Below are 13,034 nucleotides of genomic sequence, written 5' to 3'. Positions count from 1 at the left end.
CTCTCCTCAATTACCACACTTACAATCCAACTCACGCTGAGCATGTCCTTTCTGCTCAGCAATAGACCCAAATTATACCAAACTGTTAAGATGAAATCATTGCTTGTGAACAGGTTTCGGTACAGAAGCACGGTCATAGATGTATGCATATTAATAATGATCTCCATTGTTCCCTAACATTCAAGTACACTCTTTATTTTTCTCTTTTTTTTGGATCAGAACCTCCAAAAAAAAAAAAAAAAAAAAAAAAAATAGAACAAAAAAAAAAAGTCCCTTGTGTCTGAATTGGAAATTTAACAGAATTATCAAGTTGTTTAGTGATTTTACATGTAAGAAAATTGAATTTAGTCTATAACCACTGTTTCACATCCTGAGATTCTTTTTTTCCACATCACTGATCAGTAATAACATTCTGTGTAATGTGGCTCATATGTTCAAAAGCCTGGCTGTTCATACCAAATTCGGTTAATTTTAATGTGGGAAAATGTTATACAAAAAAAAAAAAAAGAAAAAAAACTGTTATTGGACCATCCCATAGCAAAGTATGTTGAACTGATATTTTTTCGTTATTAACTAATTGGAGATTTCCCAGGTGGAATCCTTTAGCTGAGACATTCTGGTGCGCTCCAGCATACCAATTTCCTTGTGCACCACAATCCAAATTAAATCTGCTCCCTTTAAAGTTCACAACTTTCTTGGCTCAGTGAGGAAATTAGCAGGGATTAGTTCACAAAGGAGTGTTAGCATAACTGTAATTGCAGATCTGTCTGAGTTATTTTTTCTTTTTGTTTTTTACACAAAAATAAATAGAAGTTAAACCGAGGCTCAGTTCTGGATGCAGAGCAGTGGAGTCATCCCTGTCCTGTCTAAATTCCCCCAAACATGACAAATATTATCAAACACCTGTTTTTATTTTCCAGTATCTGGAGATCAGCATGAGAGAAAAATGTGAAACAATGCATGAAATCTCAATAAAAAATAAATAAATAAATAAATAAAGTATCCCATTCAAGTCTTAGTTTATATGACATGGAGAGGGTCTATTTTACTGATCTAAAGAGTTCCTGGTCTTTATATCACTACCCTCAAAGTTATCAGCCTTTTTCATTGTGGATCGCTTGTCACTGTTTTGTTCTTGTATATAGTAATGATCAGCAGGATTAGTACAGAGGTAAAGAGCTGCTGGAGAAGAGTGTTTTGCGATGGCAGTGATGACAGATGGGCACAAGAAAAGCATTGAAAGGTCAGTTTAGACCACTATGTATAAATCCATGTGGGACAAATTAGGAATTGTTTTACACATGTTCCATGAAAACTAAGGATCTGTTCCTCGCTGTATCTTTGTGTCAGCATGTTGGACAAGCCAATTATCCCTCATCAGGCAATATTAAAGCACGGGCCATTGTAGGCCAATTGGTTGAGTGGAAACAAGAAAAAAAAAGTTAGAAGATGGTTATTTTTAAAGGTCAATTTACACCGTGATGTACTAGCATCCCTTCCCAAATGATCTTCATTGGCAAGGCAAAGATTCTGTACTAAAGGGGTAATGGTTGGACATGGGCAGCTACAATGGCTGTTAATAGAATGGTACCAAAGAGGTAACATCCCTGGATATACTGTGTCTGTTAATGGCTCTTCTAAAGATTCTACAGGGTAATCCACTAGCTGATTTTCTAACTTTTCTATGAAGTTGCACAGTATATTGTAATTTTAACATGCACATTCATTCTGTATTTGACTTTCCATGAAATATATACTGTATATATATAGTAACACGCTGGCACTGTGTACAATGGCCTCAGCAGTATAGTTATTCCTGATTTCTGAACTCATTGTTTTGCTTGATACTTAATTTAGAAAACAACATGCACTTGATTGGTGATTCACTGCCCTCTCTTTCTTTGACATTGGGAAAGGTTTTTTTTTTTTTTTTTCTTAAACAGCAGAGTAAATGTTTGTAAAATAATCCTCTGCAGCAACAAGGCCAGGTCACGAGCAAGACTGATTTTCCATTTCAATACAGCGCTAGTCTAGAGAATATTGTGGGCATTTCGATCCTCATATTTGATTTGATTTTTAGAATTTCATTGGAAGCCTTTTCTTCTTGTGACATCTGCCTCACCAATTATGTTCACATTTACTATATGGATTTTTTTAGAGTGGTTTTAAAGAGACAGGCATACAGTTTGAGATAGTATGGAAAAGTATGTTAAAGAAGTCAACTCAAGTCAAAGAGGACACATTGCTGTAAAGTGCAGCCTCAAATACAACACAATTCCACCACAGCTTATGGAAGGGTAAAATATATAATTATTGTTTTTGTACTTTAAATATTTGTTTTGGTTTCATAATAATGGTCTCTATTTGCAACAATAAATTATGTGTTGTTTAAATATTTTATGATTAATTAAATGAAGTTTAATCATATCTTCTTGTATATTATTGGTTTTGTGAATAGAACCCAGTGTTACAGTTTGTTAAACTGCATTTATTTCTGTTTGGGACAAATGCACTGAACTTTTGCACATACACTCTCTTCTTAAAATAAAACAGATATGCCCTTAATCCCTTTCATTATCAGAGGAGAACTTGAATCTTGGCAACATCAGCATCTAAAACGGGTCTGCTCATCTGTTGCAAAATGCAAGCCACCTGTTTCATACTAAAAAAAACAGTAAAAAACATGTTAATTATGTGCAAAAATGACTAAGCAGTTCAAAGACTATTTACCTCATTCCTCCTCTGAGGGTTCTCAAAGACCTTTAGAATTCAAAGACTATTTACTCCAAAACATCATTACTGCATTTTTTTCTGAATGGAAAAAAAAAACCCACAAAACCTAATACTTCATTCAAGCCCCTGCTTTTCAATTCAAATTGAATTAGTTGACACTGCAAGTTAGTTTTCATAGGGGATTTAAATATCCACTTCAAACGAATATGAAAAAGAACAAGCTCATAAAAAACATGGTGCAAATTGCATAGCTGTCATAAAGGAGTTCATTGTATCCCTACAACTTTCTTTTGTTTTGCTTATTTTCTTGAATCCACTTAACCTTATATTCCCCCTCATTTCACTTACATATCCACATGGCAGAGGAAAAAGCCATTCGCTTACTCTTTAGGCAGCTCAGATTAATTAAAAGCTGCTCTGAGAGGGCTTTCTTTTTTCAATACCTCGTCACAATGTTTTACTCCACAGAAGCACTTCTATTGTCAGAGAGCCTGCTAGCTGCTTATCTAAAAGTGCACAATTGTGTTCATACAGGACATGCTGGCTGGAGTTTTTATTTTTTGCAAGCCTGATGATTTTCTCTAGCGGATATTCCAAACAAGATGCAAATCAATAGCCTAATAAAGGATATCAATCAAATGCATTGAGAGAATAAATATTAGCTATTTGCTATGCTTATGTATTTATGTATGTATTTATTTTTTTGTAGTGAGGAAATGTTCACTTCGGTTTGCCTTTCGGTTTTGTTTTGATCTTGTGGTTCTATGAATTTTGTGGAAAGATGTTTCTTATTGTGTGACAGACTTTTGACTTAAATCTCATTACACCTGGCAAACCTTCCTGTCGCCATTTTACCTCAATCTCACTCACTCACAAATGGATTTAGAATTCAAACAAGCAACGTATAACATAACATGTGGTTTGCATTATACTGCATGTGGCTTCATATATTAAAAAAGGGCTGAACAGAAAAAAATCAGATTTGACTTTCCTATTAAGATCCTTGCCACAATTATTTGGCCTCCTGCTGGCACTTCGTGCGGATAGGTACAGGGCTCATGTGCATGAGCTGAGCACTGGATGGATAAATCAGATCATCTACTTTGAAGCTATACCATGCACCATTGCAAGCTGTGGAAAACATATATAGAGATGCTTTTTCAAGCTCAGTACTATCGCTACACTGTTCTGTGCTCTCTGATTGGGCCAGCCATTTAGGTCAGTATCTCTGATTGGCTCGTAGTTTCTTGGGTCACAATCCTGCCGGTTACAGAACGCATGTGAACACCTGAAAGAAAGTACATGCATGTGTTACATGTCACTTCACACAGGATCCTTTCTATTCAAATATGTATACTGACGGGGGGATTTGTGGGACATAATTACTAAACCTCTAGCTGTAAGCACTGGATTTCAAGTAGACTTCAGGGAATGAGAAATCCAAACTTTTTTTTTTAACAGATTAGGTGACTTGAAAGAAGAAGAAGCAGCAACATAAAGACCGGAGAAATTGAAATTTACAACTCAAGACAATTCAAAATCCCATGGACAGCCAGGGATGGCTGTTAATATTAGTCTCTAGATGAAGTGTTTCTTTTCTTTTTAAAATAAGATAACCGTACACTGTAGTTCAGATGATAGATGGTACTTTTTTTTTTTGAAAAATACAAGAAAGGCACAGCCCCACATCATTAGAATGAGTCAGGAGGGAAAACACAAGCCACAGGAGGACCAAGCTGCCAACAGGCACCTCTTCTGTGTATATACTCCACATGGACACGTCTTTCTTTCCAGCGTCAACGTGTTCAATCGTCAGTAGAAACTGAGCATATGTGTGTGTATATATATATATATATATATATATATATATATATATATATATATATATATATATATATACATATGCTCCACTTCAACAACACTGCACTGCATTTTTGTACATGTGGTAGACCGCCTCTCTTGTCAGTTACTGGCTGAGGTATACCTGCCATGAACACATTTTATTGTCAAGCTATCGCTGTAGAGAGCTGATATAGGGTCCAACTGCCCTTCAGGGAACAAATCCAAATGCTCTTTCTCTCGTCACCTCCCTTCTTTTATTTTCACATCTCATAGTTTCGTATGCTGCTAGTTGTATCACAGTTGTGGATTCAGGTACATTCCACTGTAGTGTACATTATATATTATATATACACTACAGTGGAAGCAAAAAATAATTAGCTTTCCAAGTTCTAAGCTCCATTTTTTTTCTCATATTTTTTGATGATGTTCAGTTTTTGTATTAAGGTATTGCTCTGTTTTGGGTCATCCATGCTTGATGGACTTTGTACATTTGCAGCATGCATGCACACATAGGACACACACGCTCGCTTGCCTGTGGGTCTGTGTTGAAAACTTTTTACGTGGCTATTCTTGTTCATCACCACTGCACACTAGGGCCAAGCTACAAACCATAAACCCAAAGTCCCAACACCCATTCCACCCTCCCTCCCGAGGGTCCCTCTTTCTCTCTACTGCTCTCTCTCTCCTTCTTTCTCTCTGCTAAGGTGGGTTCACACAGTCACCTCCGTTTTGCTGTTGGTTACAAAGTAAGGCTGCGGGGGCAGGAAATGCTGGCTGCGGCTGCTGTGTAGCTCGTTGACCTGCTCCACTGTGCAGTGCTTCTTGTTGCTGTAGGTGTGCCGGCGGCTGGAGTCATCATTGGGGTCCCAGCCCTTCATCGTGTTGGAGCTGAAGGCCAGCGGGTGCGTGTGCGTCTTGCTGATTTTGTTCTTGTGGCCGTTCTGTTTGACGGCGGTCAGGTCGGTGTTGTACGGGTTGCTCTCCTCGTGCTCCATGCGGGTTGGGTGTAGTGGCAAGGTGCCCTTAGCTGCCAACTCCGCCAGGTGCCGCCGCTTTGAGTAGAAGTCATTGTTGGCCTGCTCTGCTGTTGGATACAAAAAAAATATATATGTATATATATATATATAAATGGGAAACATTAGACGAAAAAAAAGTCAGTAAAGAGTAAGAGCATGGATTTCAAAACCGATGCGTTTTTTTGCAGCTGAACCAAAAACATACTTGTTACAACTGTTTCATTTCCTGTTAGTCTGCAAACACAGGGGCAGCTGATTAGGACTGTGACTGCAGTAAAGAGGATTATAACAAAGACGACAAACTAGTACATGAAAATATCAATATCAAAAAATCTCTGACCCATTTTATATGCCATTGCAAATTGCTATGGCTTGTATCAGACATGCTGCAATATGCATTTTTCTTTCCTAGGCAGCTGTGTTTTCTATACCAGGGAAGAGTTAAAACAGGGAAGTGTGCTGGCAGCGCTGTAAGGATGCAGGTCAGTGCCAACCTTTGGAACGTTTGACCTCTGTGCATAGCAAGGTTTCAGTGAGGCTCTATTCCAGAAATCCTCTATGACTCACCATGACATGTAAAGCAAGTCAACAGACAGCTGAATACAACATCTCAATGGCAATTATGGGAATATGGGGGTGTGTGTGTGGCAGTGACATTGCTAGGATTTGTGTACTGAGGGGTCATAACCATTTTAACTTAAGGAATATTCATTCAAGGATATTTTTTATAGATAAAATAAACTTTGTGATAAAGGAACCAACAACAGTTTCATGACTATCAAACCTTCCATCAAAACAGACACATGAGTTAAATCTTTGTGAATAGGGGCCCATTGCCAATGTACAAATCAGTGCTCTAGGGGAGTTATTACACAGCTTGTTCCTCTGCAGAATTGAACTTTTGTCCATTTGGGATGATGGAAGCAGAATGCTGCAATATGCTACCTTTCATAAAAGAAGAAAAAACTCTTCCTGCACAATTGTGCCTCAGTGCTGATGGGGCTGCTGTTGCCAGGCCTGTGGGTCTGAATCACACTCCTGTCGCCAATCCACTCCTCTACATTGCTGGCGCTGGATTCATATTGAAAAGGCTGTCTCTTCTGCACTGACCCCTGAGTGATAGCGGGATTACTTCCCTGCAGGCGCTCCAAATGAGTAAACTAGGCAAGCCCTATCATTTAATCATTAGCCAGCACTGGGAAAGCTAATGCAGTAGCAGACAGATCCTATTCCAGACCCATAAATAGAGAGTTATAAATACACCTGCATTATTTTCTTCTCTCTTCAGCTCATTGTAACCGAGTGTGACACACAGCATAGGCCAATTCCTTTAACTCAGCTGGTGAAATATTTAGACCCAAAAGGTCTTGGGTTCCAATTTACCATGTGTAATCTATGTATGCATGATAAGCAGCTAACTTGAGGGAATTAATGTGCTTGGCATGTAGGCACTTCTTTACACAGCAGAATTAGGTTAATGCTTTTTCTTTAAGCGTGCCCTATTCTTTAGGGGGCTTTTTGGAAACCTAGGGCCTCGTTTACGAAAGGGCGCTAAACATTATGGTGCACCATAATTGTAATTAGTGTGCACGTTCACGATTTCCGTATTCACTATTGCAATTGTATTCATTATCACGCAACAAAGTTGGCATATTTTATTGTGCCGCACTATGATAATCAGAATGCATATGTGAGTTGCATGGTAATCCATGCTAATGCATTTAAATGAGGCACCACCCTCTGAATAATGAGGTGAGCTTTATTTACACTGTATTTACTAAAGGGCGATAATCGTGCACCTTAAAGCAAGCGATAATTTGTTTGTTTGGAAACCAAACACTATTTAAACCTATTTTTCTGGGCTGAAATTTAATATAATTTCTTAGATTAAATTGTATAGTTCATTACATTGGCACAAATAATAAAGTGCTTAAATAAAACACTGGACCAAATAAGGTATCATCATTTTAAACAACCCCCTAATTAACTCTGAGCGCTGTAACACTAGAATACTCTAACAGTGACCTCGAATTTCAGTTACAAAGTCATGTTAGAGTGCTGTCAACACTCAGATGGAATAGAATGTGAAAGGTATTCATCCAAGAAGAAGGAAGGAAGGAAAGAAAGAAGAATGGATAACCTTGACGGGATAAAAGCAACACAACAAAACATAAATTAAAAAAAAAACAAAAAAAAAACAGCGTAGGTTCTTTACCAGGACTTCCCAAGTGCAGGACTCTTCCTGTTGTAACTCAGGTCTAGAAATAGCATTAATAAATGACATTGTTCTTTGCTTTCTCCTGCTATGTACAAGATGATATACTTCAATTAATGTTTTATTGATTGTGGACCTGTAAACACCATAAAGAGATGCTAAATTAATACACTATCTCCCTGATGCAATGCCTTGTTGTAAAGTAATACGAGGAATTCCATTCCACAATACCAGTACCTGCTGAACTGCCTGTCGTGTTTGAAAGGATGCTTGCAGTATGTTTTCACACTGCATTGATTTTATTATTACAGTTAGGGAAGGATGTTCTACTGTGCTGGATTGTTCTGAATGCATGCACTACACTGTGGGATGAACACCGCGGTCAGCGCCTGGTTTTCCCTGGAAGTCTCCCATCTGAGACTTCCAATAAAGCTGCAGCTACAAATAAGTAGGTTGAAGGGTTTGCATAGTTTAACTGACAGTAAATTGTGAATCTTAAAGACTAGGAGGTCTTGGCTGGCGAGGAAGGAATGTTGTTGTTTTGGCAGGGGTTGGAGGGATTTGTATGAAAGATCAAGCCTATGATAGTCAGCATGCCTCTGGTCTTTCCATCAGTAATAGTAAATGACAGACTGGGATTTATGACCAGGTTGAATCTACCCATACCCCTAACTGAACCATGAATTTAGATAATTTTTCATTTTTAATCAGATTATTTTTTTTTATGTCTTTCCAGAGAGAGCAGCCAACCAAGTTGTTTTTTTATCTTAGAAGAGCTCCCGACAGTGAAATGCTAACCAAGAATGCATGGACGATGGTATCGGGAATGACAGCTTCCATTCAATGTTTTTTTTTTAACGGTCTACGATGACGATCAGAACACCACCTTCCTGTGGTGCCAAATGGTTTGGTGGCTTTGTCATGTGGACTGATCTCCACAACGGGCATGAGAAAAACACAAAAGGCAAAGGTTGAGATAAAGCAAAGGTTAAGAGATATCCAGTTCCTATCAAAACCCTGTGTAGTCCCCCTCCCTTCTGTCAGGGGTGCCCGTTTAACCCCTCTTGTGACTCCTGGGCTTCTGTGAGGAGGTGTCCATTTAACCCCCTTTCTACCCCCTAAGCCCGAGTGACTTTTCTCCACTCTGGAGTTTTCTATAGGTGGTGGCCCCAATGCTGGCAGTGGTGCTGGGCCTTCTGTCAGTGCTGGCTGCACTGTGCCCTTCAGCGGTGGCAAAGCTGGCAGGAGCGCATGGCCTCTGGCAGTGGTGGAGGCGCTGGGTCAGGCAATAGCTCCTACCCTTCCAGCTCTTGAGATGGCATCAGCTCCTCCCCCTTTTGCACGAGATGGCAACAGCTCCTCCCCCTTTTGCACTGGAGACGGCAGAGGCCCCTCCCCTTCTGGCTCTGGAGACACCAGCAGCCCCTCCCCCTTTTGCACTGAAGACACCAGAGGCTCCTCCTCTTTTGGCTCTCTGGCAGGCAGCACCTCCCTCTCTGGCACTCAGGCAGATACACCTCCCTCTCTGGCATCTAATCTGCCATCCCATGGGGATTGGAAGGCAGAGGGGCCATCTTTGGCCTTTGGTCAGGCTGCTTTTTATACATGTGGCCACTCCCCAATTAGCACCAATTACCTAATTGGGGAATGGCCACACCTGTGATTGCTGGCAGGGATAGATTTACCCCCGTCCCTGCCAACCTTACATTCCCCCACACACACACTATTTACAGCAGCAGGGCTTCTGTCCTGCCACGCCCCTCAATTGGCTATTCCTTACATTTTGCTGCAGCATTTATGCTAGATTAAGTGCAACCACAACCACAGGTCACGTGGGTCAGCATTTCCCCCATACTGGATGCAGCAACTGGATTTGTCAGTCTCCCAGGCGGAGTTAAGGGGAGAGTGGAAGGGTACAGGTGCTTGAATGTGATTGTCTGTCTTTCTTTCTCTCACCATCTGCTTGTCTTAATTAGGTCATAATTGTAATATCAGGTCCCCCTGTCCAATTACGGAGGATTCTGTTTCAGCTGCCTAGGTCTTTGTCATTGCATTGTTATTTATAGTGCCATTGCACTCAGGCATCTGATTTTCATTAAAAGAAGTTCACATAGCAGCCTTTCCAAATGGGCAAAGTCTGCAGTGTCTGCCCTCTGTGCCAGTCGATTTTGTGCTTTGTCGTATTTTGCTCTTTAGTATCCCTCATGGATTCCTTTCATTTGTATGTGAGATAAAAAAAAGATAATAAAATAGGATAATAAAATGAAAATGAGTATTATTCAGTATTTAAGTAACCATGATTAAAGAGGGAGAGTAAAAGAAGAGATGAATGTCTGGTCTGTAAAAACTAAATGTCGGGAGAGCTTGAACTGGTTGAAGTGGATTAGAAAGGGCAGCCTGGATCAGAAGAGAAAATATGAAGAGAATCGTCTTCTAATGACAGCGATTGATTTGCGAGATATCATCTATCTGTGCAGAAAATAAAACCAGCCTCCTTCTCATAGGAGCCCTTGACAGCACTATATGGTGCTTGATATAGGCTTGCAATTATACTCCTCATTATTGTGACATGAATATAGAACTAGGCTGACTGTCTCTATTGAATAGGGGTTATTTCATTGCTGTTGCATACTCTTTAAAACTCCTGATTGCATGGTTCTTATCCCTGTGTGCTCCTGTCTCCTGACAATATCTGAGACAGATATGAAGGCGATACCTTTATTTGCCTTTATTCACCCTTGAATTTAGTAGGAGTGCAGCCTTTTCAGAGAGTTCCAGTGAACTGCGAAAAACACAGTGAAAGAGGTCCACAGGGGAGCAGGTTCATGAATTTTAGGAAGATGTTATTAAGATCTATTAAAATAATGTAGAAGCCATTAAGAGCGATGCTGATATCCTTCATGATGTCTATCAAGGGAGTGTCTGCTAATTCTAAGCACGACTATGAAGGGTAAAGGTTTATTTGCATGTTAGGTCTGTGTCCCTCCTAATTACAAAAACATCACTGACAGAAAGGGCGAGGTCCTCTCAATACAGCGCGGGTCTCCAAGCCTACGAGTTATAAAGATAACAATGTCAAACCCTTCTTGTCATGAGGGATAGCTTACTGACATTTTCATGTAAATTTGACATTAAAAGAATGATTGCCAAATCCCATGCTGGACATTAGAAAGCAAATCAAATAGCTTTCTCATTTAAGACTCAGGTTGTTTTTTTTTTTTTTTATCAGTATCTGCTTTTCCAAGGCTCTCAGAAATCCAATAGTGTGACCTCAGCGAAGTGTTTGGGGACAGTATTGATTACCTAGACTGTGTTCTGATCTGGCTCCTGTTTGAGGAGAGGGGGCAATCAGAAAAAAATAACAGAAGTAAATAACATTATTTCCCAGGGAGACCGTTGACAAACCTGTGCTGGAGGTTTTGGGATGTTGTTGTTGTTGTTGTTGTTGTTTTTGTTGTTGTTCCAAAAATCTATGATTCATTATTTGTTGTGGTGACAACGTGTCAGTCATTTCTTCTCGCAAACATTATTTTTGTTTCATTTGCCAAGCAGTACAAATAAAAGATTGTTGTGAGAAACATAATGAACTTAATCGATACACACTATTCAATCTTGTCTAAACACTGAGTTATGCAGGTTTTGCTTTTCAATTACAAATGTGGCACCTGAAACCACGACTCATAACTACAGTTTATCAATAAATGTAAACCTTGGCATTCACAAGTAAAACTTAAAGAAATAAAGTCAAGTAGAGAAAGATCATTGTGTAACTATCCAGTTAAATAAACTATGTGATCAATGATACTCAGCAGCTCTAGTGATTTATATGTATTTATAACACTCACAATGCAAATGTCCTTAGCTAAGCTAAACAGCAGTATCAAATAGTGTGGTTAAAGTCAAAATACACTCTGGTGTTGCAATGACTACACCTTCACTAGAATCTGTGAGCTACTTATTAAACTAATCTTAAGAATCAATATAATTATAAATTCATAATAAATAAATAATAGTACAAAAATATATAATAACATGTTGTGAGTGACTTGGTTCATACTTCATAAATTAAAAAACATGGCAAGATCTCCTTTAAAATAAAAATAAAATAAACATCAGAGAGGCTTGATTATCATTTCAAAGTCTGTCTTTGAGACAGACAGGGCCTGGGAGCTCTGTTCTGGACACAGAGAGAGAGAGAGGGTCAGAAGGAATGTGTTGGAGTGTCTGCACTTACTGTCCTTTCAAGATATTCACACAGGACCACTTTAAGCGGATGTGTGCATCTCCAAAGGAGCAGTGAAGCCATTTACTAAGAGACAAAGCTGGGATCCAGGTATTCAATACCACAACTGCACTGCAACCAGGAGAGGAGTGCAAAGGATTGACAGCTCACTTTTTATTTTAAGATTATTGCTGTAATTATAGAATTTGACAATATTAGTACAATACCCGAAATGATATTTTAATGGGGAAATTTGGTTCGGGGATTAAAAACCCAGATGTCCTGCAACAACAGAAAAAAAAATCTCCTTCTTCAAAATGACATTTTTAAATTGCAAAGAGAAAAGTTGGGGCTTGAGATATTTAAACTAAGAAGAGAATAAAGAAAAAGGATCTAAAGTTGCACACATATATTTTTTTTATTTATGACAGGGAACACCACATACAGATGCTATTTGTTTAACTAAAATATTTGTGGGGGTGTTTTAAGTGTTAAATATGACAATATTAATGACACATACTATTAAATGCCAGTTCTTATTTTCTATTACATTCTAGTTATTGTTTTCTAAATAACTATGCTACATACTAATGTTATACTGTAGCTTTTTAATGTAATTAATTCCATTCAAATATTACAGTAGAAAAATGGTAACTATAGTCTTCATTAACACAAAAATGTTTGTATTTATTTTATTTTTGATCAAATAAAAATGTTACATTATTATATTTTAAATGCCAGTTCTTTACAGGATAATCATGAATGTATTTCCACTGTCCATGCATCACCTAGAAAGAGAGAAAAAACACAAATTTATATCTAGCTAGTAACTTAATAATATTATTAATTAATAATATTAATATTCATTTGCAAACTTAATTAGAGTTGCCAAGTTAATGCATGACTAATTCAATTTGCATACTTTTAAAGTTCCCTGAGTTTTTAAATATGACCCTTTCTAGCTTCAATGCCTTGTTTAACTCGTCTGTATTACTGTGCATTTTCA

General features: G+C 38.5%; 1 protein-coding gene across 1 annotated transcript in view; it reads right to left on the bottom strand.

Annotated features, from left to right (window-relative positions):
• Positions 1 to 4,644: 4,644 nt before the first annotated feature.
• The window catches only part of LOC117431443 (protein shisa-9-like), a 53,832-nt gene continuing 45,442 nt past the window's right edge, over positions 4,645 to 13,034 (bottom strand). The window contains exon 4 of the mRNA XM_034052335.3: positions 4,645 to 5,659. Coding sequence (XP_033908226.1) covers positions 5,286 to 5,659 — 374 coding nt within the window. The 3' untranslated portion in view covers positions 4,645 to 5,285. The remainder of the gene's footprint in view (positions 5,660 to 13,034) is intronic.

This window comes from Acipenser ruthenus, chromosome 22 (assembly GCF_902713425.1).
Source record: "Acipenser ruthenus chromosome 22, fAciRut3.2 maternal haplotype, whole genome shotgun sequence".
NCBI lineage: Eukaryota > Metazoa > Chordata > Actinopteri > Acipenseriformes > Acipenseridae > Acipenser > Acipenser ruthenus.
Note: the sequence above shows the minus strand (reverse complement) of the source record. Positions and strands in the feature narration are given on the sequence as shown.